Source organism: Sturnus vulgaris, chromosome 27 (genome assembly GCF_052056855.1).
Source record: "Sturnus vulgaris isolate bStuVul1 chromosome 27, bStuVul1.hap1, whole genome shotgun sequence".
In the NCBI taxonomy this organism is placed as follows: domain Eukaryota; kingdom Metazoa; phylum Chordata; class Aves; order Passeriformes; family Sturnidae; genus Sturnus; species Sturnus vulgaris.
Window position 1 is genome coordinate 2,988,995 of NC_142269.1, and position 21,422 is coordinate 3,010,416.

A 21,422-nucleotide genomic window follows, 5' to 3' on the forward strand; every position below is an offset into this window, starting at 1 on the left:
GCCCTGTTGGTGGGAGGTGGGTGACAGGCCAGCTCTGCTTGCTGCATTTATTGATTCCTTTTGCTCCAACAAGGCAGATGGGGCTGAAATAAAAACCAAAATAACCCAAAATCCCGGGGGGAGGAAGGGGGAAGAGTTCTCCCCCAGTTGTGGGGATGCTGCGGGGGGGGACAGGCAGCCCCCCACAGTGCAGGGGAGCTGGGGGAGGCCAGCCCGGGTGGGCACCGAGGGCTGAGCAGGACAGACAGCATGGCCAACACTGGACCTTCACCCCTGGAAGGGGCCTGGCCCCGACCTCCATGCTCCCCAGCAGCTGTCACTCGCTCCCAGTGTCCCCCCACCGCGGCACAGTTCATTCCCCCCTCCCCTGGCCCCCAGCCCTGCATCCCCATCCCCACAGGTCCGTGTGTCCAGCCGGGCTCCAGGCTGGGGGGGGCCGAGGCGCGGCCGGGCTGGGGTCTCGAGATGGGGAGGGGTCTGCCCGTCCCCAGCCCCCCCCCGCTGGGGTCGGCGAGTCCCTCGTTGTCCCGGGGTGGGGAGGGGTCCGAGCTCAGTCCTGTGCCGGCCGGGGGGGCGGCGCGGGGGCCGGGGGTCTCAGCTGGGGCTGCGGGTCGGGCTGCCTTCCGTGCTGTCGCTCACCAGGCACTCGTTGGACTTGAGGCTGGCCAGGGACTTGCAGCTGGGCAGGGAGGCCAGGGAGCCGCAGAGCCCCAGCATGGAGGGCGTGGGGTCCTTCCCTGCAGAAAGGCACAGCGGGGTGTCACAGGCGGCTCGGGCTCCTGTCCCTGCCCTGCCACCCCGGGGGGACAGGGACCTCCTCTCCGGGGGCGACCTGGGTGTCCCTGCACTGCTGGGGCAGCATCCCGACCATGAGGAGGGGGGTGCTGGTGGGTCTGGACACCCGGCTGCACGTGGGGAGACGTGCTGAGCCCCGGGGGCACCCTATGGTGGGTGGGGGGGGTCTTACCCAAGGGCCCCCAGGGCTCCCCTTCGCGCTTGCCCTCGCCCAGGCGCTGGGAGTCGGAGCTGAGGCTGTTCTCGGCCGAGAGCTGGTCGGTGCTCACGAAGCTGTGCCTGCAGGGGGACAGCCCTGAGCCCCCTGGGGCTGGCACAGCCCTTCTGCCCCCCACCGTGTCCCCCCCGGGGTAGGGCAGGGTGCTTTGGCAGGTCTCTGTCCCCACTGTGGGGTTACCTTCTGTAGAGTTTGCTGTCCGAGCCGCTCTCGTTGCCATTGAGGGTCCCCAGGGACGGCCACTGGTTGACCAGGGGTGTCACCATCTCCTTGGAGAGCTGGGCCAGCTGTGGGTTCTCGCAGGGGATCAGCCCCGTCCTGCAGCAAAGGCGGGTGCTCAGTGCCTGGCACAGCCACCAGGGCCTGGTGACCTGCCAGGTGACACCACCCACGGGACGTGTGGGGCACTGGGGACCACCCAGAGACCCCCAGCCCCCCGAGCCCCCGGCAGTGGCCCTTGGGTCCTCACTCACAGCTGCTCCTGCAGCTCCAGGATGACGCCCTCCAGCTCCCTCTTCTCCAGCTGGTTCTGCACCATCACCTCCTCCAGCCGCAGCTTCAGCCGCTTGTTCTCCGCCTCCAGGTCCTTCAGCTGCGACTCCCGCAGCCGCACCAGCTCCTCCAGGTACCCCTGTGCGAGCCTGCCCTCAGTGGTGCCCCGCTGCCACCACCCGCAGTGTCCCCAGGGCCATCCAGAGTGACAAGGAGCGGGCTGGGTCACTGCAGCAGCAGGAGGGAGGGCCGAGGGTCCCACGGGGCTGTGGGAGTGGGGATGCAGGGGTGGAGATGCTCCAGGCTGGACCACCCTGGGGAAGTTGATCCCCTGACAGCCCCATCCTGGCTCCCGGTACCTTTTGGGCATAAACGATGCGGAATTTCTGCTCCATCTTGCGCCATTTGTTGTACCAGCTGTCCTCATCCGTGACCAGGGGCAGGTAGGGGTGCTCAGGTGAGCTGTCCTCGCTTGTGCTGCTCTCCACACTGCCCCGCTCCTCCTCCTCACTCAGGTAGTCATAGCTGGGGGTGTGGGGGCTCAGCAGAGGCTCTCATGTGTTCAGGGAGCCCCATCGTGGTGCTGGGGGAGAGACTGGGGGGTCCCCACCCCAGGGAGGGCACCCCAGTTCCTACCTCTGTGTGAACTTCAGGTAGGGCGTGTAGTCAATGACCACGGGCGTTTTACCGTCCATCACCTCTCCCTTCAGGCAGAAGCTGAGCAGAGGCAGCAGCAGGAGGAGGAGGAGGACGAGAAGGTCAGAGCACCCCGAGGTTGTCACTTGGGGCCTGTGTCCCACTGTGTCACCTGTCCCTACCTGAAGTCTATGGCGCTGAGCCCAATGAGCATCCCCGTGAGCACCGTGGACTCCTCCCGCAGCATGATGGCCCCGTCATCATAAAACCTCCTGTGGGGAAACACACGGCAGGATGTGCCCCCCCCCCAGCACCCCAAAACCCACCCCGGCACCCCAAACCCCACCCTGACACACCTTGGTGCAGGTGTGGCCATGGCCAGCAGGGCGGGGGTGCTCACCTGGTGGTCCGGGTGTCCCTCAGGGCTGTGGAGATGTACTCGGACATTCTCTTCTCCATCAGCGCCACGCGGATCCAGGCCCGGCCCTGCGAGGCAGTGCTGGGCATGGGGGCTGCCCGGGGTGCCCCCACGTCTGCCCCCCACATTCCCACCCACCCCCAGCAGCTGCGGGTCCCCACACTGGAGTGGCTTTCAGCCCGTTTTTCGTTTTGCAGGACCGTGGGGACCCACAGCTGCTGTTGTGGAGTCCTGTGAGGTGGGATGGAGCTGCAGGAGGGCAGGGGATGGGATGGGATGGGATGGGATGGGATGGATGGGATGGGATGGATCCATGTACCAAGGTCAAGGTGGATTTAATGGAAACAGGGGCAGGCATAGAAATGGGGATGGGGACAGGGGCACAGACAGGGATTGGTGCTTTCCTGACCTTGGCCCTGGAGGTGCTGATGTTCTCCATGTTCTCGATGCTGCTGACACAGTTGTTGGGGACCTTGCTGCAGGCCAGGCGGATGTAATCCCAAAACCCGCGCTGTCCATCAGAGCTGAACCAGCTGACAGGGCCTGCCGGCACCACGGGCTGTGCTCAGGGGCTGCCGTGCCAGCCAAGCCCCCTCACCAGAGCTGGACACGCTCCTGGGGACAGGGACAGTGCTGGGGGCCACCCTCACCTTTGAAGCGGTGGCTGAGGATCTGCTCGAGGATGGCGGCGAAGTTGACGAACTCCTCGGAGGAGTCATCGATGGGATCCGCCGTGTACTTCTCCAGAAGGGTCTTCACCGAGAACCTGGGAGGGGGTGGGCGTCACAGCTGGGAGGGGACACAGAGCCAGCGCCCACCCCCAGCCCTGGCACACGTGAGGACTCAGCTCAGGAGCAAAGCGCTTTTCCAGCTGTTGGCTCCCGCTGCCGGCAGCGGGAAGAGGGCGTCGGGCTGGGCTGTGTCTCGGTGACCCCCCTGTCCCCGGGGACCCCGAGGGGCGGCCGCTGCTCCCCGCTGTGCAAGTGGCCAGGAAGGGCGAACAAAGGCCCCCTTCCTCCCCGGCCGTGCGCGGGCGGTGATGGCTTCCCCTTCCGCCCGGCCGCTCGTGCTCGGGGCACAGCGACAACGAGGACACGGAGCCGGCAGGACAGGGAGGGACAGGGAGGGACAGGGCAGGTGTTTGCTGGGGGGGATGGCCCTCTCTGTGGGTCACAGCTGTCTGGGGGCATCCTGTGACAGCAGCTGGAGGGTGTCTCATCTCCAGTGAGGTCTGGAGGTGCCCCAAGGCACAGCAGTGAGGGCTGGAGGCATCCTGGTGGAGATCCAGAGGGTCTCCATGTCGTGACAATGGGGTCTTTAGATGCCCCAGGCCATGGCAAGGATCCCCGCGACATGACAGTGGGGTCTGGAGAAGCTCCGTGCCACCGTGAGGAGCCCTGCGGTCCCCAGACCCCAACATGAGGCTCTGGTTGCCCTGCCAGGTTGCCCAGGCCCTGGTACCTCCCACGTCCCCCCCCAGCCCTGGGCCAGCCTCCAGCACTCCCAGCACCAGCAGCCCCTCACCAGGGCCCCGGGGGTGTCACCCCGGGGGTGTCCCCTCACCCCCGCACCCCGGCAGGAGCCACCGGCGCCCCCCACCCCGTCCCATTCCTGCCCCCCCATCCCGGTCCAGCCGGGAATCTCCATGACAACGCTCATCCTCCATCCTTCATCCCCCATCCCCGCCGCTCCGGGGCCCTGACGTCACTTCCTGGGCCCCCGCCCGCATGGGGGTCCCCAACCCAAGCCCCCCCCCCCGCACCCCGCTGCCCCCAGCGCCCCCCACCCGTCCCCCCTGCATCCCCCCGCCATCCCCAGTGGCCCCCGACATCCGCGCACCGGCCGCCTCCATGTTGTCACTGTGTCCCCAGCCCCCTGTGTCCCCCCCCGCCATCCCCCCAGCCCCTGTAGATCCCCGCAGCCCCCCCGGAGCCCCCCGAAGCCCCCCGGAGCTCCCCGCAGCCCCGGCCCCACCGCCCGCAGCCCCTCGGCCCCGCAGCTCCGCGCCCCCCCCTCCCTTTCCCGCATCCCCATCCTTCTCCTGCCCCCTCCAAATCTGAATTTCCCCCCCTCAAAAAGCGACTGCAGCAACAACAAATCCCCCCAAAGGGTGAAGGGGCGGCGGGGGGGAGGGATGAACCCCCCAACCCTCCTCCCCACCGCCTCCCCTCCCCGCCCCCATCTCCTCCATCCCCACCAGCGGTGGTCGCGTCTCCCTCCCCCCTCTCCCCGTTCCTCCCCCCTACCCCGCAGTTTTGGGGTGCCTGCCCCTCACCTGCAGACGGTGATGAGGTTTTTCCTCTCCACGGCGATGTTCCTGGAGGAAGCTTTCTTGGAGGAGAGCCCCAGAGCCATGGCAGCCGGCACCCAGCTCGCTTCCATCCAGCGGCCCAGGCGCCGCGGCCGCGGGCGATGCCCCTTCCCCCGCGGGGACCCCCCAGCCCCGGCCCCGGCCGCGGCCCCCGCTCCGCGCAGGGTTCGCTCCGCCGGTGCCCACGCCACGGGCCGTGCGCCGCCCCCCCCCCCGCCAAAGGGATGCTCTCCCCGCCCCCGGCCCCCCAAATCTCTCTCCGGGGGATGGGGGGGTGGGGGAGGGTAAGGAGGGGAGGGCCGGAGTCCCCCGGGGGGTCCCCACCTGTCCCTCCCCACATCAAGTGCCACTGGTGGGGGACGCCGTGGGTAAAGTCACGGGGAGGGGGCAGCCCCCAGGGTTTTGGGGGGGGTGTTTTGCCCACCCCAGGCTCAGATCGCCACCCCCTGCCTTGCCCTGTCGCGATCCCCGTTTTGGGGGGCTGAGCATCACCCCCCCCACCCCCCCGCGGGGTCTGCGGGGGGCGAGGGACCCCCTTCACCCTTCAGGGTGGGCAGGGCTGACCGTGCTGGGGGGCAAATCCCCCGCCCCCGTTATCCACTGTGCCTCAGTTTCCCCGTTGTCGTGACAGAGAAATGGGGAAGGGGGGCCTGGTGAGCCCCACAGCACCCACGGAAACCTCCAGAGCCCCCAGTGAGTCAGAGTCGCCCCCAGCTCACAGACACCCCCCGTGGGGACATGTCCCACCTCCCCGTGCCCAGCAGGGACAGGTCCGCGCCCCCTCTGCCCCTGCCGCGAGAACCCAGCGGGGGGACAGGTGGGCACAGTGCGGGGAGGGACCCCCGAAATCCCCACGGCTGTGCAGGGAGGGGAGCCCTTGGCAGTGCCCAGATAAGGCCGGGGGCTGTTATCGGGACACCCAGACCCAGCACCACCCCTCCGTCCCCTGCGGTGCCACCAGGTCCCCACCAGGTCCCCACCAGGTCCCCAACGTGTGCAGCCGAGTCCCCGGCCGGGATGGGCCCTCACACCGGTGTGGCACAGTGGGGACAGCACCGAGATCACCTCACTGCTGGGGGACCCTGTGGGAGTCCCCAGGTAGCAGCACAGCCTCACCCGAGTGTGTGCGCTCAGGTGTGTGCTCAGGTGTGCGCTCAGGTGTGTGTGTGTGTGCTCAGGTGTGTGTGTGTGTGCGAGGCTCACCCACCTCACCCTTGCCCTGGGTTTGGGATTGGGATTTTGGCGCTGAGATCCTTTTAAAAGGCTGTAAATGTAGAGAAACACAAGTGTGAATGTCCGTCCGCAGATGATGGTGATGATGGTGATGATGGTGCACAGGAATGTGCCCCCCTCACACACACCTGTGCCCATGGCTGTGCCCTAACGTAGGTGCACGCACACCTCGCCCTCCTCCAGATCATCCCAGCCCTCTCCGGGGCACCCCAGTGACCCCAATGCCATGGCTCAGACGGACACCCCGTCCCCGTGTCCCCCCCGAGCCTCCTCCCCGGGGAACCTCCCCAGGAACCCCCTTTTTTTTAATTTTTTTTTTTTTTTAAAGCAGAACACCCCAACCCCGCGGAAAGGGGGAGGGGGGGACAACCGGGGGGATCCCGGGGATTCCCTGCAGGGAAACCCGGAGGTAAACAAGATTGGGGGGACGGGGGGGGCAGCAGGAGCAGGTTCGGGGTGCCGGGCTGGGTGAGGGCCGGGAGGACAGCGGGGCGCAGGCGGGGCTTAGCCGGGGCGCAGCTTTACACCCCGCAGATGTTGCACCCCGATAACCTTGTTTTTGAGGGGGGCCCCGGGGGGGGCCGGGTGAGCCCGAGGGGGGCAAGATTAGGGAGGCGAGCGTGACTCAGGCGTTGGAGTCTCACAGCCCGGGCAGCCGCAGGCAGAGCGCGGGCAGGGGCGGCGGAGGCACCCCAGGGTAGGTGCGGGGTCACCTCGGGGTGTCCCTGGTGGGACGGGGGGTGGCTTGGCTGGCAGGGCACCCTGGGGTGCCCCCGGGGCTGTCTGAGGGGGGTGCTGGGGTGGGAGACGCTGTGGGATGGGATGTATGGACTCCATAGGGAGCCACCAGAGGAGTCCCAGCCGTGCCATGGGGACGGTGAGGGGTGTATGGACTCCATAGGGAGCCAAGTTGGGCACCTGCTGGATGGAAGATCCAAGCCATGCTGCAGGGATGGCATGGCATGGATGGCATGGATGGCATGGACTCCATGGGGAGCTGTACCCACTGAGGGAAGGAGCAGCCCCGTGTTGCGTGGATGGTTTGGGATGTGCTGTGGAGGGAAGCAGGAGGGCTCCCAGCCATGCCCCGTGCACGGTGTGGGATCTGGGGGCTCCGCAGAGCCCTGGTGGCTGCGGGAAGGATCCCGGTGACCGTGCGGGACGGCTGGGGGTGTGCGGGCTCCGTGCTGAGCCGCGCGGTGTTGGTGTAGGAGCTGCGAGCGCAGTCCTGAGCCATGGCGGGGGATGTATGGGATGTATGGATCCCATAGGGGGCCGTGGTGGCCGGAGGGATCCCAGCCCCGCGTGGGTGCTGTGGGATGGATGTATGGATCCCATAGGGAGCACGCTGGCCGGGTGCTGCGGGGACACGGGCTCCACTCGCGGGGTGGGCTCCATCCCACGCACACGGTGCGGGTCTGGGGGCCCCGCGCCGCCCGGGGGGTTCGTGGGGCTGGACGAGCCCCATCGTGCCGTGCCCCATCCTGCCGTGCCAGGGCTGCAGCCTGGGCTCCGTGCGGGGCTGGGCGGGCTCTGCACAGCCCGGGGGCTGCAGGGATGCGTTCGGCGGGTCCCGGTGACCTCGCTGCCAGCTGCCGCAGAGCCCCGCGGGTGCCCGGCCCCGCAGCCCGGCCCGGGGCGCTGCGGGACAGAGCGGGGGGCAGCGGGTGGAGCGGGGCGGGGGCCGACGCCCGGGGCCGGGCGTTATCAGTGGGGCACAGCCCGGAGCACCGGGCTGATGCAAGAGCCGCCGGCGGGGCTGGGGGGGCCGGGGGGGCCCGGGACAGGCCGGGCTGGGGGGCCGGGGGCCGCCGGCCCCGGGGCCAGGCGGGGCAGGAAGGAGACGGCCGAGTCAGAGGCTCGCCGTCCATCCCGTGGCCCCGCCGCGGCTCCCGCGCCCCGCCGGGGATCCCGTGTGGCCCCGCCGGGGATCCCGTGGCCCCCGCGGGGTGTCCGGGACCCCAGCCCGGCTCCCGCCGCCCCCGGCCGGGAGCGAGCTCCTGCATCACCCTGGTGAGATCTGGGGGGGCTGGTTCCCCCCAAAGCCGCCCGTGCCCTGACCCGATCCCCGTGTGGGGTCCCTGGGCGGGGGGAGCGGGGGCAGCCGGAGCCCCTCGTCCCCCCCGAGCTGTGGGGTCCCCACGGGGGAGCTGGAACAGCGGCTTTGGGGGTCCCGGGTCGTGACACCCCCTCCTCAGAGACTCTGGGCGGGGGCGGGCGGGGGTCTCGGCTGAGGAGGTTCTTGGGGGGGGTCCGGACCCCCGGGACCCTCCGGGGCTGCCCCGGGAGGGGAATTGGGGGGGGCGGAGTGCGGGCAGGGCGCCCCCTGGCGGTTGTCCCGCGGCGCAGCCCTGGGGCAGCTGCGAGGGTGGGGGGGGGCAGGGGACACAGGGGGTGACAGGGGACACAAGGGACACACAGGGGGTGACAGGGGACACGGGAGGTGACAGGGGACACAGGGGGGCACAAGGGGGCACATGATGGAAGGGCAGCAGCAGCAGGGGCCTGTGCACCCTGGGGGGCTTTGGGGTGCTCACCCCGTCCGGGTTTGGGGTGTCCCGTGAGTTCAGCTGTGCCTCAGTTTCCCCCCATCTCCCTCTCCCACTCTGCCAGGGGCTGGGGCCGTGTGAGGGGGGATCAGGGCGCTGTGTGCCTGACCTCAGCCCTTGGGGGGTGCTGTACGGGACCCCCACAAGGGTGCAAGGGGCTGTGTAGGACCCCAGACATGTGCGTGGGTCTGTACAGGACCCCCACCCACCCACGGGAGGGTCGTGTGGGATCCCAGCTCCTGAGCGTGGGCCCATAGGGGAGCCGACCCCGGCTGTGGGTCCGTGCAGGACCTGACCCTGAGCACAGGGCACGGCGTGCGTGGGCACGGGTGGCTCAGGGCTGGATGCCACGTCCCTGGTGGCAAACTGCCGGGGCTCTGCCATGTCCTGACGTCGGTTCCCATCCCGTATGGCGGCAGGGCAGGGCATGACTTCCCTGGGGACCCCCAAGCCCAGGACCTCCCAGCCCGTGGGGAGCGGGTTAGGCAGGCAGGGGCTGCGGGAACGGCCACGGCTCCATCCCTTGGGACAAAGCCCAGTCCCGGGGGCACCGAGCGATGTCCTGCTCTCTGCTAACTTGTTCTCTCTCGTTTCCCCCGGGCCCGCCCCGCAGAGCGCCGGGTTATGGTGGCACCGGGCTGAGCGCCGGGACGCGCCGAGGCGGCAGCGGGGGCCGAGCCCGGAGCCATGGAGGGGCCCGGCCAGGTAGGGACCCCCGGCCCCCCCGCCCCGGCTCCGCCGCTGCGCCCCGGCACGGCCCCGCAGATCCTTCTGACCCCCCTCTGTCTGTCCCGCAGGAGGCCTACGAGGAGGGGATGAGGAGGACCCTGGACCCCGAAGGCTACGAGGACCTCGGCCTGAAGAGCTCCCACCTGTCACTGGGCGAGATGAGCAGTGAGTGGCTCCTGGGGTGCTGGGGGACGCTGGCAGCGTGGGCGCCAGGGGAGGCATTGCATGGGCACCTGTGTCAGGGGTGCCAGCACTGCACGGGTGTGGCAGAGCACGGGTACTGCTGTGCCACCCGGGCACCGGTGTGGCAGAGGGGACACTGCTGCATGTGTGACAACGGCATTACACGGGTGACAGCTTTGCAGGAGCGATGGCACCACAGGGGCACTGGCACCGGCTGGGTGCCAGCATCGCAAGGGCACCAGTGGCTCAAGGTCACACGTTGGCAGCAGAGTTTTGTGGGTGCAGGGACACCAGCATGGCTCAGGGGCGTTGCAGGGGCACCAGCCCTGCATGGGCACGGGCGTTTCCTGGCTGCAGCTTCTCGTGGGCACGCATGGCGGATTGGCATGGGTGCCAGCATGGCACAGGCACGTTGCATGGGCTGCACAGATGTGTTGCATGAGCAGAGCGTTGCATGGATGCGTTTCCTGGGTGCCAGCGTGGCACTGGCAGTGGGGCTCGCTCGGGGTCAGGCAGGGACTCCCACCCTCAGGGCGGCATCGCCCAAAGGCAGCGGCTCCCTCTGGAGCCGTGAGGTGCCACCTCCAGCCGTGGGTACCTGAAGTGGGGCTGAGCTTGGGGACACCCGAGGTCCTCGAGCCCCCCTGGAGGGAGGTGAGGGGAGTCTGGGGGTCTGCGTGCCCCGGGCACGGCTGTTTCGGAGCTGCCGCCCTGAGGAGGAGTTTGGGCTCGGGTCCCCCGCCGGGGTGACACAGACCGGGGTAACGCTGCCCCTGTTCCGCGCAGGGGCCGGCGCTGGCATCGGGTCCCCCCTGCAGGCGTGGAGGGCCAGGGCCGAGGAGATGAACCCCCTGCGGTGAGTCCCCACATCGGGGCGGGGGCTCTTGCCTGCCCGGCTGGCATCACCGGGGGAGGCTGGTGGCACCCGCGGTGCCCGGCGCTGAACCCCCGTGCCCGCGGTGTGTGTTTTGCAGCCAGTATTTGCCCGGCCGCCGGGGATTTTATGACCTGGACGGGAAGAGGCGCTCGGCCGGGGTCCCCCCGGGCCAGCCCAGCCGTGGCGAAGGGCAGCGTGAGTGACCGCGGGGGCCCCGGGGGACAAAGCCCAGCCCCGGCGTCCCCCCCCACCTCAAGCCCTGCCTGCCCCGGCTCTGCCACCCCCGTGTCCCACCCTCCGCGGGGGGACGGTCGCCCGGGCGTCAGGGCACGCCGCGGGGTGACCGCTGCCACTTGCCCGTAATCGCCCACTGATTGAGGATAAATAAAGTCTTTGTTTGGGGTGAGGACAAGAACCACTTGGGGCCGAACGCCGGCCGGCGCCGGGCGGCTCGGTGGCGGTGGCGGCGGGCAGGGACGAGGACACGCTCGTGCCCACGAGCCACGCCAGCACTGTCGGGGACACAGAGCGGGGGACGAGCCCCATCCCTGCTCCCATGGGCGCTGCATCCTTGCCCCGGCAGAGCGGGATGCGGCTGTCGCGGCATCCCCCCGCAGGGTGACCTGGCTGGGGACGGCCAGGGGACCGCGCTGGTCCCCGTGGAGGGCGGAGGGGGACGGGGTGAGCCTGTCCCCGCCGTGGGGTGACAGCGGGCGGGCGGGTGCCGCGCTGGTGTTTACTGTCAGCAAAGGAAGTGCTGCGGGATTTACGGCAGGGCGGCCGCGGGGATCGCTCCCCACTTTATAGGGACGGAGCCGCGGGGACATGGGGAGCGCAGGGGGGGCCGCAGGTAGGCAGGGGACGGGGACAGGGACACCTCGGGGGTCAGGCTGGCCGGGGATGTGCTGTCCCCGTGTCCCCATTCCAGTGGTGGTGCTCGGTCCTGGGGCTGTGCCGGTGGCAGGGCGGTGGCCACGAGCCCCGTCCTCACCCCGGCTCCGGTGATGTCCCCAGACTGTCACCCTGCCCCAGAGGCCGGTCTCTGGCGATGTGACGGGACCGAGGTGGGCACGGGCAGGGCGAGAGGTGGCGGAGGGGGACACCCAGCAAACTCCAGCTGGGTCTGGGGTGAGGCAACAAGGAGGGCACATCCAGAGAGTGCCCAACGCGGCTGGGGTGGGGATGATGGAGAAGGGGACACCAAAGGTGACCCCAAAGGGGGCTGGGATGGCTGTGATGATAGGAGGCACCTCAGGCAGACCCCGGAGGGGTTCGGGCTGGGGCAGGGACTGGCTAACGCATTGGTGGCTCCACTTGCAGCTGTGTCAGTGACTGATGTGGACCTGGAGGCAACGGGGAGCAGGAGGCTCCTGTCTCAGCAGGACACCCATGAGGTGGGTGCTGCCCCAGGGACCCCCATTCCCTCCCCATTCTGGGGTGGGTGGACTGTGGCGACCCTGGGACCAACCCCACAACTCAGCCCTGGGGATACCAGGGCCCTGCGGGGGGGATGCCGAGTGTCCTGAGGGTCCCCAGTGTGGCCAGGGACACCCTGACCCCCTCCATGTCTGGCTGCAGGGATATGTGGAGCTGCACGAGCTGGTGCTGGACAATGCAAAGGACTTGTGCTGGATGGAGGCTGGCCACTGGCTCAAGCTGGAGGAGGACTTCCAGGAATCAGGGGACTGGAGCCAGCCCCATCTCTCCTTCCTGACCTACCACAGCCTCCTGGAGATCCGCCGGGCTTTGAACAAAGGTGGGGACACCTCTGGGGACCACCAGGAGGGTGACGAGGAGCCTGAGCTGGCTGGATGGTGACAGTGCTGTCCCCGCAGGTGCCATTCTCCTCGGCGTGGAGGCCACCTCGCTGCCGGCCATCGTCCACATCCTCCTGGACCAGCTCATCTACGAGGGGCAGATGAAGCCGCAGGACCGCGATGATGTCATGAGGACGCTGCTCCTGCGCCACAGGTACAGCCAGGGCTGGGGGTCCCGGGGGATCCCAGGGCCTGGGACCCTCCCCAGTGCATCCAGCAGGAGCCTGGCTCAGGGTGGGAGAGCTTTGCCCCTCAGCCTGCTTTGGGGGTACCTGCACACCCGTGGGGCTGTCTGGGGAGGAACTGGCGGCACTGGGGTGTCTGTCTGGCACTGGGGTGTCTGACACCACCCCCGATGTTTTCAGCCACCCCACCGAGGATGAGTCCGTGTGGACGATGCCGCCGGCGCTGGTGCAGCGCTCGGGCACCAGCAGGACGGACGTGGAGCGGCCACTGCTGCGGGAGCAGCGGCCCATGGAGATGAGCAGGATCGCAGGGAAAGAGCAGGTGAGCAGGGACGGGGGGCACGGGGGACACTGGGGTGTGGGGCTGGGAGTGGGAGATGCACACAGGGTACACACCTTGGCACACAGGTGCACACTCCAGCTGTGCACACACAGGACAGAAGGGGACAGGCTGGGGATGGAGGGGGAGAGGCAGAGGAACACGCAGGGGGTGGTGGGTGACACACAGGGACAGAGCTGGGGGACATGCAGGGTACACAGGGGACCGTGGGGACAGCCACCAAGGCTGGCCGGCTGATTCCTGCCATCCTCTGCCCGCAACAGAGCGGGGTCCCCAAACCCCAACTCCTGGAGACAATCCCAGAGGGAGCCGAGGCCACCCTGGTCCTTGTGGGTGAGTGCTCAGCAGGGTGCTGGGTGCTGGGCTGGGTGCTGGGTGCTGGGTTCCGGGCTGGGGGTGCAGGCTCGGGGGTAGGAGCAGGCTCGGGGGGTGCAGGGGGAGCTTTGCCAGTGCCCCTCACTGCGCTCGCTCATGCGCTGCTTTTCTTGCCCCTTTTTTGCCTCTCCCCTTTCTCAGCACTCGCCGCCGCCTGCTGCTGCTCAGCGCTGCTCTCTGGGCCCCTCTCCCCATGTCCCCTGTCCCCATGTCCTCCTGCCTCTATGTCCTCTGTGTCCCTGTACTCCCATGCCCACCCATCCGTGTGTCCCTGTGCCCACGTCCCTGTACTTGCATGCCCACTTGCCCCTTCGTCTCAGTGACCTCATGTCTTTGTTCCCCCCTCCCGTTCTCTTTGTTCCCGTGCCTCTGTGTCACCTCGTCTCCATTCCCGATGTCCCCGTGTTTTCCCGTTCCCGTGTCTGTGTGCTCCCATGTCCTCACGTCCCCATCCCCCGTGTCCCTGTGCATGGTCCCCCATGATCCCTGTCCCGTCCCATCCTCCTCCCAGGCTGTGCAGCCTTCCTGGAGCAGCCCATGCTGGCCTTTGTGCGCCTGAAGGACGCGGTGACAATGGACGGTGTCCTCGACGTGTCCATCCCCGTCCGCTTCCTCGTCGTGGTCCTGGGGCCCGACACCCCCCAGATCAGCTACCACGAGATGGGCCGTGCCATCGCCACCATGATGTCCGAGAGGGTACGGGTCACCCACCTGCCACTGCCACCACGCCCCGAGCACCCGGGCTCCCCATCCTGGGAGCCGTCCTTGTCCCCTGTGCCATGTCCCTCTCTGATCCCCACACCTCTGTGGTCTCACGCCCCTGTCCCCAAGACTCTGTGTCCTCACCTCCCTACGTCCCCTTATCCCCAAGCCCCCGTGTCCCCCCTCACCCCCGTGTCCCCACGGGGACACTCAGGGGACACTCGGGGTGCTGGCACTGCCTGAGTGCCGGGGCCGCCCCGCAGGTGTTCCGCAGGGACGCGTACCTGGCCGAGGGGCGGCAGGAGCTGGTGCGGGGCGTGGAGGATTTCCTGGATGCCAGCATTGTCCTGCCGCCCACCGAGGCCCCCAGCGAGCCGCTGCTCCGGGCCCTGGTGCCGCTGCAGCAGGAGCTGCTCCGGCGGCGCTACCAACCCCTCGAGAGGCTGCACATCGGGGAATTCCTGAAAGATCTGGGTACGGCGGGGACCACCCCGGGCACCCCGCAATTCCCCGTCCCCGTGGCTGGCGGGACATCCCCCTAGGACACGCGGGGTCCGCTCATGGCCACCTGATGTGTCCCCAGGGCCGGACGAGGCGGCTGCGGAGGACGATGACCCCCTGCGCAGGACGGGGCGGCCTTTTGGGGGGCTGGTGCGGGACATCCGCCGCCGCTACCCCAAATATCTCAGCGACATCAAGGACGCCCTGAACCCGCAGTGCCTGGCCGCCGTCATCTTCATCTACTTCGCGGCGCTGTCACCCGCTATCACCTTCGGGGGCTTGCTGGGTAATGGGAGGGACAGGCTGGGGACACTCCTGGGGACGGGGATGTCCCCCCACGGTGGGGCTGGGGGTGTCTCCGCCTTCTCCACCTTCCCACTGGGATGCTCCGGGGGGGTTATTGCCCCTAATCCCGGTGCCGAGAGGTGTGGGGTGGGGTCACAGCGCTGTCCCCCCAGCCCGGCACCCACCGGCTCCGCTCCCCGCAGGTGAGAAGACCAAGGGGATGATGGGGGTGTCGGAGCTGCTCATCTCTACCTGTGTGCAGTGCGTGCTCTTCAGCCTCCTCAGCGCCCAGCCCCTCCTCGTCGTCGGCTTCTCGGGACCCCTCCTCGTCTTTGAGGAAGCTTTTTACTCGGTGGGTGCCACCTGCGTCCCGGGGTGCCCCCCAAGCTGCCACCAGCTGTCCCCACAGAGAGGCTGGGGTGTCCCCAGCAGCCCAGGGACAGGGTCAGGGTGCAGCCGCGTGGGGGATGGCACACGGAGGGTGTGCGGGGGTGATGTCACCCGTGTGATGACCCAGGGGTGACACCACTCAGGTGACCCCAAGTGGGTGACAGCCCACGGGCGATGCCAGGCAGGTGCTGCTGGGCAGGTGACCCCACGGGGGTCCTGCCAACACGGAGCCACCGTGGGTCCAGCACAGCTGGGTGCCCATGCCAGGGGCTCCAGGGCACTGACAGGGCTGTGCCCTCTGGCTCCCCAGTTCTGCAGCAGCAATGGCTTGGAATACATCGTGGGACGGGTCTGGATCGGCTTCTGGCTCATCCTGCTGGTGCTGGTGGTGGTGGCCTGCGAGGGCAGTTTCCTGGTGCGCTACCTGTCCCGCTACACCCAGGAGATCTTCTCCTTCCTCATCTCCCTCATCTTCATCTTTGAGACCTTCTCCAAGCTGGTCACGGTGAGGACACGGGGTCCCACGGTGGGGGGCTGTAGATTGCGGTTGTCCCCCAGGTTTCCATAGAAACAGTGGGATGCAGGTGAGGGAGGGAGTCTCCCGGTGCTCCCTCCCCTTTCCCAGGTGTTTCCCAGCTCGTGAGGCCCCTCCAGCGCTGACTATTCTGTGATTGTGTGATCCATGCTTCTCTCTGTGGAGGGATTTTGGGGCACACTTGTCCATCCCCACTGCACCACCCAGCCCTTGCTCTGTCCCCACTTCCAAAACCACACAGAAAATCAACCTAAAAACGCCCCTTGCTCAACCTGTGCTGAGCTCTCAACCTCACCCAGCCCCTGGTTCACATCCTGAACCCACCGGGAAGGTGCCACAGGGCTCCCACCATGGCAGGGGGGTGCAGGGATCCCCATCTCCACCCTCCCTCACGCTCTTCTCCTCCCTCCCCAGATTTTCAAGGATCACCCGCTGCAGCGGCGCTACAACGTGCAGGATGAGTACCAGCGTGGGGTGCCAGAGCCCAACACGGCGCTGCTGTCCCTCGTCCTCATGGCTGGCACCTTCTTCCTGGCCTTCTTCCTGCGCAAGTTCAAGAACAGCTCCTTCCTGCCTGGCAAGGTGAGGGTCCCCCCATGCCCCTGCACCCAAAGTCATTGCCTGTCCCCGCAGAGGAGGGGGCGGTGGGACCCCTCGGGGTGGGGGGGCCGTGCAGGTTTCTCACGGTGTCCCCACAGGTCCGGCGCTTGATCGGGGATTTTGGGGTGCCCATTTCCATCTTCATCATGGCACTGGCCGACTTCTTCATCAACGACACGTACACCCAGGTCTGAGAGGGGAGGGCAGGGTTGGGGGGGACGGGTGTCCCCACATGGGGACATGGGAGCGGGTGCTCGTCCCTGTGTCCCACCCCTCACTCCCCGCTCTCTGCTCCCATCCAGAAACTGAGCGTCCCCAAAGGGCTGCAGGTCACCAACTCGAGTGCCCGGGGCTGGTTTATCCAGCCCATGGGGGAGAAAGTCCCGTTCCCCATCTGGATGATGTTTGCCTCCGTGATTCCTGCCCTTCTCGTCTTCATCCTCATCTTCCTCGAGACACAGATCACCACGTGAGGACGGAGATGTGGGAGGGGAGGGCTGTGGGGTGCCGGGTGGTCTGGGGATAGAGGGCACCTCCCCGGCGTGCTGTGTCACCAACTGGTTCCTGTGTCCCCACAGCCTCATCGTCAGCAAGCCCGAGAGGAAACTGGTGAAGGGCACCGGCTTCCACCTGGACCTGCTGCTGATCGTGGCCATGGGGGGGCTGGCAGCCCTTTTTGGGATGCCCTGGCTCAGTGCCACCACCGTCCGCACCATCACCCACGCCAACGCCCTCACCATCATGAGCAAGACCTCTGCTCCAGGAGAGAAATCCCAGATCCTGGAGGTCAAGGAGCAGCGCATCAGCGGCCTCTTGGTGGCTGTGCTCATTGGTGAGCTGGGGAGGGGTCCCCAGACGGGCAGTGAGGGTTGGGGGTCCCCAGGGTCTCTCCCCAACCTCTCCTTCTCCCCTGCAGGCGTGTCCATCCTGATGGAGCCCATCCTGAAGTACATCCCCCTGGCCGTGCTCTTCGGCATCTTCCTCTACATGGGGGTCACCTCCCTCTTTGGCATCCAGCTCTTCGACCGCATCCTGCTCCTGCTGAAGCCCCCCAAGTACCACCCTGACGAGCCCTATGTCACACGGGTGAGTGAGCCCTGTGCGACCCCCATGTGGGTCTGGGGGGTGTCCTGGGCTGTGACACCCCTGGAAATGGCTCGGGGTTCCCCAGAGAGCCTCCTCCTCCAGCGCTGGCTTCCTTGGGGCACGGCGCTGCTCCCGCAGCAGCCAACACCCCAGGAAGGGTGTGGGACCCTGTCCCTGTCCTCAACCTTCGGCTCCTCGTCCCACAGGTGAAGACTTGGAGGATGCACCTGTTCACCTTCACCCAGATCATCTTCCTTGTGGTGCTGTGGGTGGTGAAGTCCACCCCAGCCTCGCTGGCGCTGCCCTTCGTCCTCATCCTCACCGTGCCCCTGCGGCGCTTCCTGCTCCCCAGGATCTTCCGGGACATCGAGCTCAAATGTGTACGTTAGCCCTGGCACACCCAGCCCTGTCCCCAGCCCCGCCTCTCTCCCGGCTCCTGCTCCCGTCCTCACCTCCATTTCTGTCCCTGCCTCTGTCCCTGCCTCATCCCTGTCCCTGTTCTCCTCCCCATCCCCGTCTCCATCCTCCCTCTGTGTCCATCCCTGTCTCTGTCACCATCTGTGTCCCTCATTCCCACACGTGTCCCCATCCTCACTCTGTCCCTGTCCCATTCCTGTCCCCATTCCTGTCCTCACCCCATCCCTGTCCCATCCCTGTCCCATTCCTGTCCCCTCACTCCTCTCCTCTCTCCAGCTGGACGCAGATGACGCCGTGGTGACCTTTGACGAGGCCGAGGGGACAGATGTGTACAACGAGGTGCCGATGCCCAGTTAAGGGCCGGCGCCCCCGGCCCCCAATGCCCCCCCAGCCCCGCTTCCACCTCCACTGCTGCCACCCTGGGGCCACCGGGCAACCGAGGACAGGGGACACCGTCCCCACCTGCCCACCCTGGGAATGGAGCCTTTTTTAGTTTTCCTTTTTTTTTTGGTCTATTTTAAAAAATATTTTGGATGATGTGATCTCACCCCCACTTTGCTGCCTGCCTGGGCTGGGCGGGCCCCACGAGCCACCCTCCACCCGTGGCAAGGTGGGATGTGTCCCTGTCCTGTCCCCAAGGCCACCACCAGGCTCCCAGCGTGGGCAGGAAGACCCCGGAGCCTGGAGGGAGGAGGAAGGCAGGGACAGGGATACAGCAGGATGGGCTCCTCCCCACTGTCCCCCCCATCCTGGGGAGCCCCCCCAGCCCAGCCCCTCTCCCCAGAGGAACTTTCAACAAGCTGTGGAGCCCTTTTCCCATTTTCTCCATCGCTTGCTCCATGGGATCATTGCTCCTCTGCACTCCCAGCACGTCCCAGAGCCAGGATGTAAATAGTCCAGCAAGGGGGTTTATACATTTACAATGAAAACAATCGTGCTAAAAACACACCAAAAAATACTTACAATTATGCTGATGCTTCTGCGGGTAGAGTACACTTAGAGCCAAGCAAAAAATTTTTAAAAAGGCTTAAAAAGCACCTTAAAAATACAAAAAACCAACCAACCAAACAAAAAAAAAATAGCTGCAAGGAGTGATCTGTATATTTGATGCTACTGGGGGGGGGTTGTAATTTATTTTTCGGGCTGGTTGTGCCCCCGCTGCAGCGGGGCCATGTGCGTGTGTGTATATACTAGAGAATTATAGCAAAATGTAGAATTTTCTAGAAGAGATGATTTTAAAGGATCCTGGTCAGGGCCTAAACTCTATGGACCAGTCTGGCAGCGTCATTTAATTGATAAGTTAGTGTTAATTAGTCAATTAGTCCTCTTTATTTTTATAGCATTTCAGGTAAATCCGTGTAGTTTTTCCTTGATTTTTCCCTTGCTTGCTCTCCATGTCTTGCCCCATTTCCCTTGGAATTGCTCCCAATCCTGCCCTGGGCAGCTCCAAGGGTTGGATGTGACCAGGGTGCAGAGCACCAGATCAGGCTCCAAATTTGCTCCTTTTTTGCAAATATCAGAGCAAGGGACCCCAAAATCAGCGTGGGGGGGGTGGGAAGGGGCAGCTGCCTCATGTTTGGGTTGGTTTAGTTTTATTAATTATGTGTCTGAAATAAAAATGTTTTGATCTTTGGGGTTTTTTTCCTTCCCTTCCCTACACCTCTGTATCAGGCTTTAATAAACAAATTAATAAAATCAGAAAGGAAATGGGGGTTTTCTTTCCAGCTGGGAATTTTCTGGGATGGTGCCTTCATTCCCCCCAAAAGAGAGCAGCAGCATCCTTTGGGGGTGTCCATCCCCCCGGAATGCACCAAGATCCTTGCCACGGTGTCCCGGGATGTCACTGAATCCCAAAATCCTCGCTGCACCCCAGCGTTCTGGAACGTTCCCCAGAGTCACCCCTGGGTGTTCTGTGTGGCCATCCCAGGGATCTCATCCCCCTCCTCCTCCTCCTCCTCCTCCCTGCACTCCCGGTGCTGCCCCAGCGTCACATCTGTCCCCATTCCAGGGGGATTGGGAATATCCTGATCCAGCGCTGCTGGCACAGGACACGGAGCGGCCCCTGCTCCTCCCCCAGCCCCTGGCACTGCGCTGACCCCGATTTTCCATAATCCCATCAAGGGATGGGTGACACCGCCTCTGGCACCGTGGGAAGGGCCGTGCCCGTTCGCCCCCAGCCTTCCCACAGGGCAGGGATTGGGAGCAGCTCCCAAAGCGATCCCCGAAGCCTCTCTGAGGGGCTGCGATAAATCCCAGCGTGGCCACCGGGCTGTCCCAAGCCCAGCAGAGCTGCTAGCCCCTTTTCAGGCTCACGGATCCTGCTGGCTTCACACGGATGAGCCACTCCGGAGGGCTCCAACGAGCCAGCCCTGCCTCCAAACCCCAGCCGTGGGGGGATCTGCTCTGCCTGCACCCATCCCTCGCGTTTCCCATCCCTGCTGCTCCCTGGGATGGCAGCGAGGTCACTGCTGGGAGATCCAGCCCGGGCCGGGGGTGGGAATTTAGGTCAAGCTCTTCTTTGAACTTGCCTCAGCCCTGGGAAACGGAGGGGAGGGAATTAGGGAAGGTCATGAGTAACGAAGGGGAAATAAATGCTAATTAATTGGTTGTTAATGAGGGGGGGGAGCATGGAGCTCCAGAGGGGGATCATGAACCCCAGTGCCTGCAGCATCACAGGGTGCTCCACGCCACCCACGGGCAGGGCACACGGGACACCCTGGGGTCTGCTGGCAGTGTCACTGCTTGTGCACTGAAAAAGCAGAAAAATAAACAAAACCCTCCAAACCTGCTGCTGTATTCCCCAAAAATATTCGTTGACACAAGCAAATAAAAAATCCCCCTGGTCAGAAGCAAGGCCTGGGGAGGGCAAGGAGTGAGGGGGTTGTTGGGATGGGCATTTGGGGGTTCCCCATCCCCAGCCCACCTGCTGCAGGGCCTGTGGCTGATTCCAGTGTGCCTTGCTGGTAACAAAAGCCACAAAACCACGTTGGGAGAATTGGCACAGGAACGCATCGACAACGCCATGGATAAAAAAAAAAATAGGAAAATTTAAAAATGTCAATTTTCACGTGTTGGGCCTGATTGGCTCTAAATATTTTATGTTGTTGCTTTTGTTTTTACTTTTGTCATTTTTCTCCCTTGCAAAATAGCGACAATTCCTGAAATTCAGGGATCCAACCCCTTTTCCACACAGCATAAATACATATATTTTTATTTTTAAGCTCTCTCTGGAGAGATTAAGCACCCGGCGCCAGAGCCGCCTGGCCGGGCTTGGCACAGCTCGGGCAGGACGTGGCGGAGGAGCCGCTGTCCCTCCCTCTGCCTGATCCTTCCCGTCGGGATAAAGCCCAAATCAGCCACTTGCACAGCCAGGCACCACCCCCGCACCCCAAAACAGCCGGGGCGGGTAGAGGGGGGGTACCCAGATGTAAGGATTATTATATTTCTTGTTTCCTTTTCCATATAAACAACCGTGAAAATCCCCCGGATTTTGGCCGCTCCCCTGCGGTCAGCGTGGGCGATGTGCGCAGCCCACGGAGCGGGGTGACCCCACGTTCCCGCACCGCATCCCGCATCCCCGGGGAGGGGGGGTCAGCACCGGAGAGAGAGAACCGGGCCCGGGAGCGGCGCCGGGAGCAGCGCCATGGCCGGGGCTGCCCGGAGCACGCGGCCGGCCGGGAATGCGCTGCAGCGGCTGCGGACAGATGGCCGGAGCTGGCAGGGGCTGGCCGGGGCTGGCTGGAGCCGTA

The 21,422-nt window shown here is 65.8% G+C and overlaps 2 protein-coding genes across 7 annotated transcripts; one reads left to right on the forward strand and one right to left on the reverse strand.

The window, feature by feature from the left end:
• Window positions 1-33: 33 nt before the first annotated feature.
• RUNDC3A (RUN domain containing 3A) lies at window positions 34-5,721 on the reverse strand. 2 transcript variants are annotated; one of them, XM_014889417.2, is made up of 11 exons: window positions 4,834-5,719; window positions 3,209-3,324; window positions 2,968-3,101; window positions 2,541-2,626; window positions 2,323-2,412; window positions 2,141-2,221; window positions 1,864-2,029; window positions 1,486-1,643; window positions 1,193-1,330; window positions 968-1,074; window positions 34-737 (listed from the first exon to the last, which is right to left on the reverse strand). In XM_014889417.2, the coding sequence occupies exons 1-11, from the start codon at window positions 4,938-4,940 to the stop codon at window positions 595-597; spliced, it is 1,326 nt and encodes a 441-aa protein (XP_014744903.1). In that variant the 5' UTR covers window positions 4,941-5,719; the 3' UTR covers window positions 34-594. The 2 variants fall into 2 exon arrangements, with proteins under 2 accessions (XP_014744903.1, XP_088035701.1); XM_088179575.1 differs by lacking the exon at window positions 968-1,074 and having other exon boundaries at window positions 4,834-5,721.
• Window positions 5,722-6,653: 932 nt separating this feature from the next.
• SLC4A1 (solute carrier family 4 member 1 (Diego blood group)) lies at window positions 6,654-19,380 on the forward strand. Of its 5 annotated transcripts, none has more exons than XM_088179549.1 (22): window positions 6,679-6,799; window positions 9,265-9,356; window positions 9,449-9,545; window positions 10,350-10,419; window positions 10,538-10,635; window positions 11,761-11,834; window positions 12,019-12,196; window positions 12,276-12,411; window positions 12,623-12,764; window positions 13,046-13,115; window positions 13,669-13,853; window positions 14,123-14,333; window positions 14,443-14,646; window positions 14,849-14,997; window positions 15,346-15,540; window positions 15,985-16,152; window positions 16,269-16,358; window positions 16,473-16,639; window positions 16,749-17,002; window positions 17,087-17,256; window positions 17,463-17,636; window positions 17,950-19,380. In XM_088179549.1, exons 2-22 carry the CDS (start codon window positions 9,339-9,341, stop codon window positions 18,028-18,030), a joined length of 2,931 nt encoding a protein of 976 aa, XP_088035675.1. In that variant the 5' UTR covers window positions 6,679-6,799; window positions 9,265-9,338; the 3' UTR covers window positions 18,031-19,380. The 5 variants fall into 5 exon arrangements, with proteins under 5 accessions (XP_088035677.1, XP_014744934.1, XP_088035675.1 ...); XM_088179550.1 differs by lacking the exon at window positions 6,679-6,799 and adding an exon at window positions 7,959-8,115; XM_088179551.1 differs by lacking the exon at window positions 9,265-9,356 and having other exon boundaries at window positions 6,654-6,799.
• The last annotated feature ends 2,042 nt before the right edge of the window (window positions 19,381-21,422 follow it).

What these genes read in the sequence shown, in the direction of transcription:
- SLC4A1 (XM_088179549.1), top strand. An exon ending in ACGCTGCTCCTGCGCCACAG is followed by an intron (nt 12,412 to 12,622) that starts GTACAGCCAGGG and finishes CGATGTTTTCAG; the next exon opens with CCACCCCACCGAGGATGAGT. An exon ending in CACCTTCGGGGGCTTGCTGG is followed by an intron (nt 14,647 to 14,848) that starts GTAATGGGAGGG and finishes CGCTCCCCGCAG; the next exon opens with GTGAGAAGACCAAGGGGATG.
- RUNDC3A (XM_014889417.2), bottom strand. Translation starts at nt 4,940, where the DNA reads ATGGAAGCGAGCTGGGTGCCGGCTGCCATGGCTCTGGGGCTCTCCTCC. An exon ending in TCAGCACCTCCAGGGCCAAG is followed by an intron (nt 2,627 to 2,967) that starts GTCAGGAAAGCA and finishes ACTGCCTCGCAG; the next exon opens with GGCCGGGCCTGGATCCGCGT. An exon ending in AGGGACACCCGGACCACCAG is followed by an intron (nt 2,413 to 2,540) that starts GTGAGCACCCCC and finishes GTTTCCCCACAG; the next exon opens with GAGGTTTTATGATGACGGGG.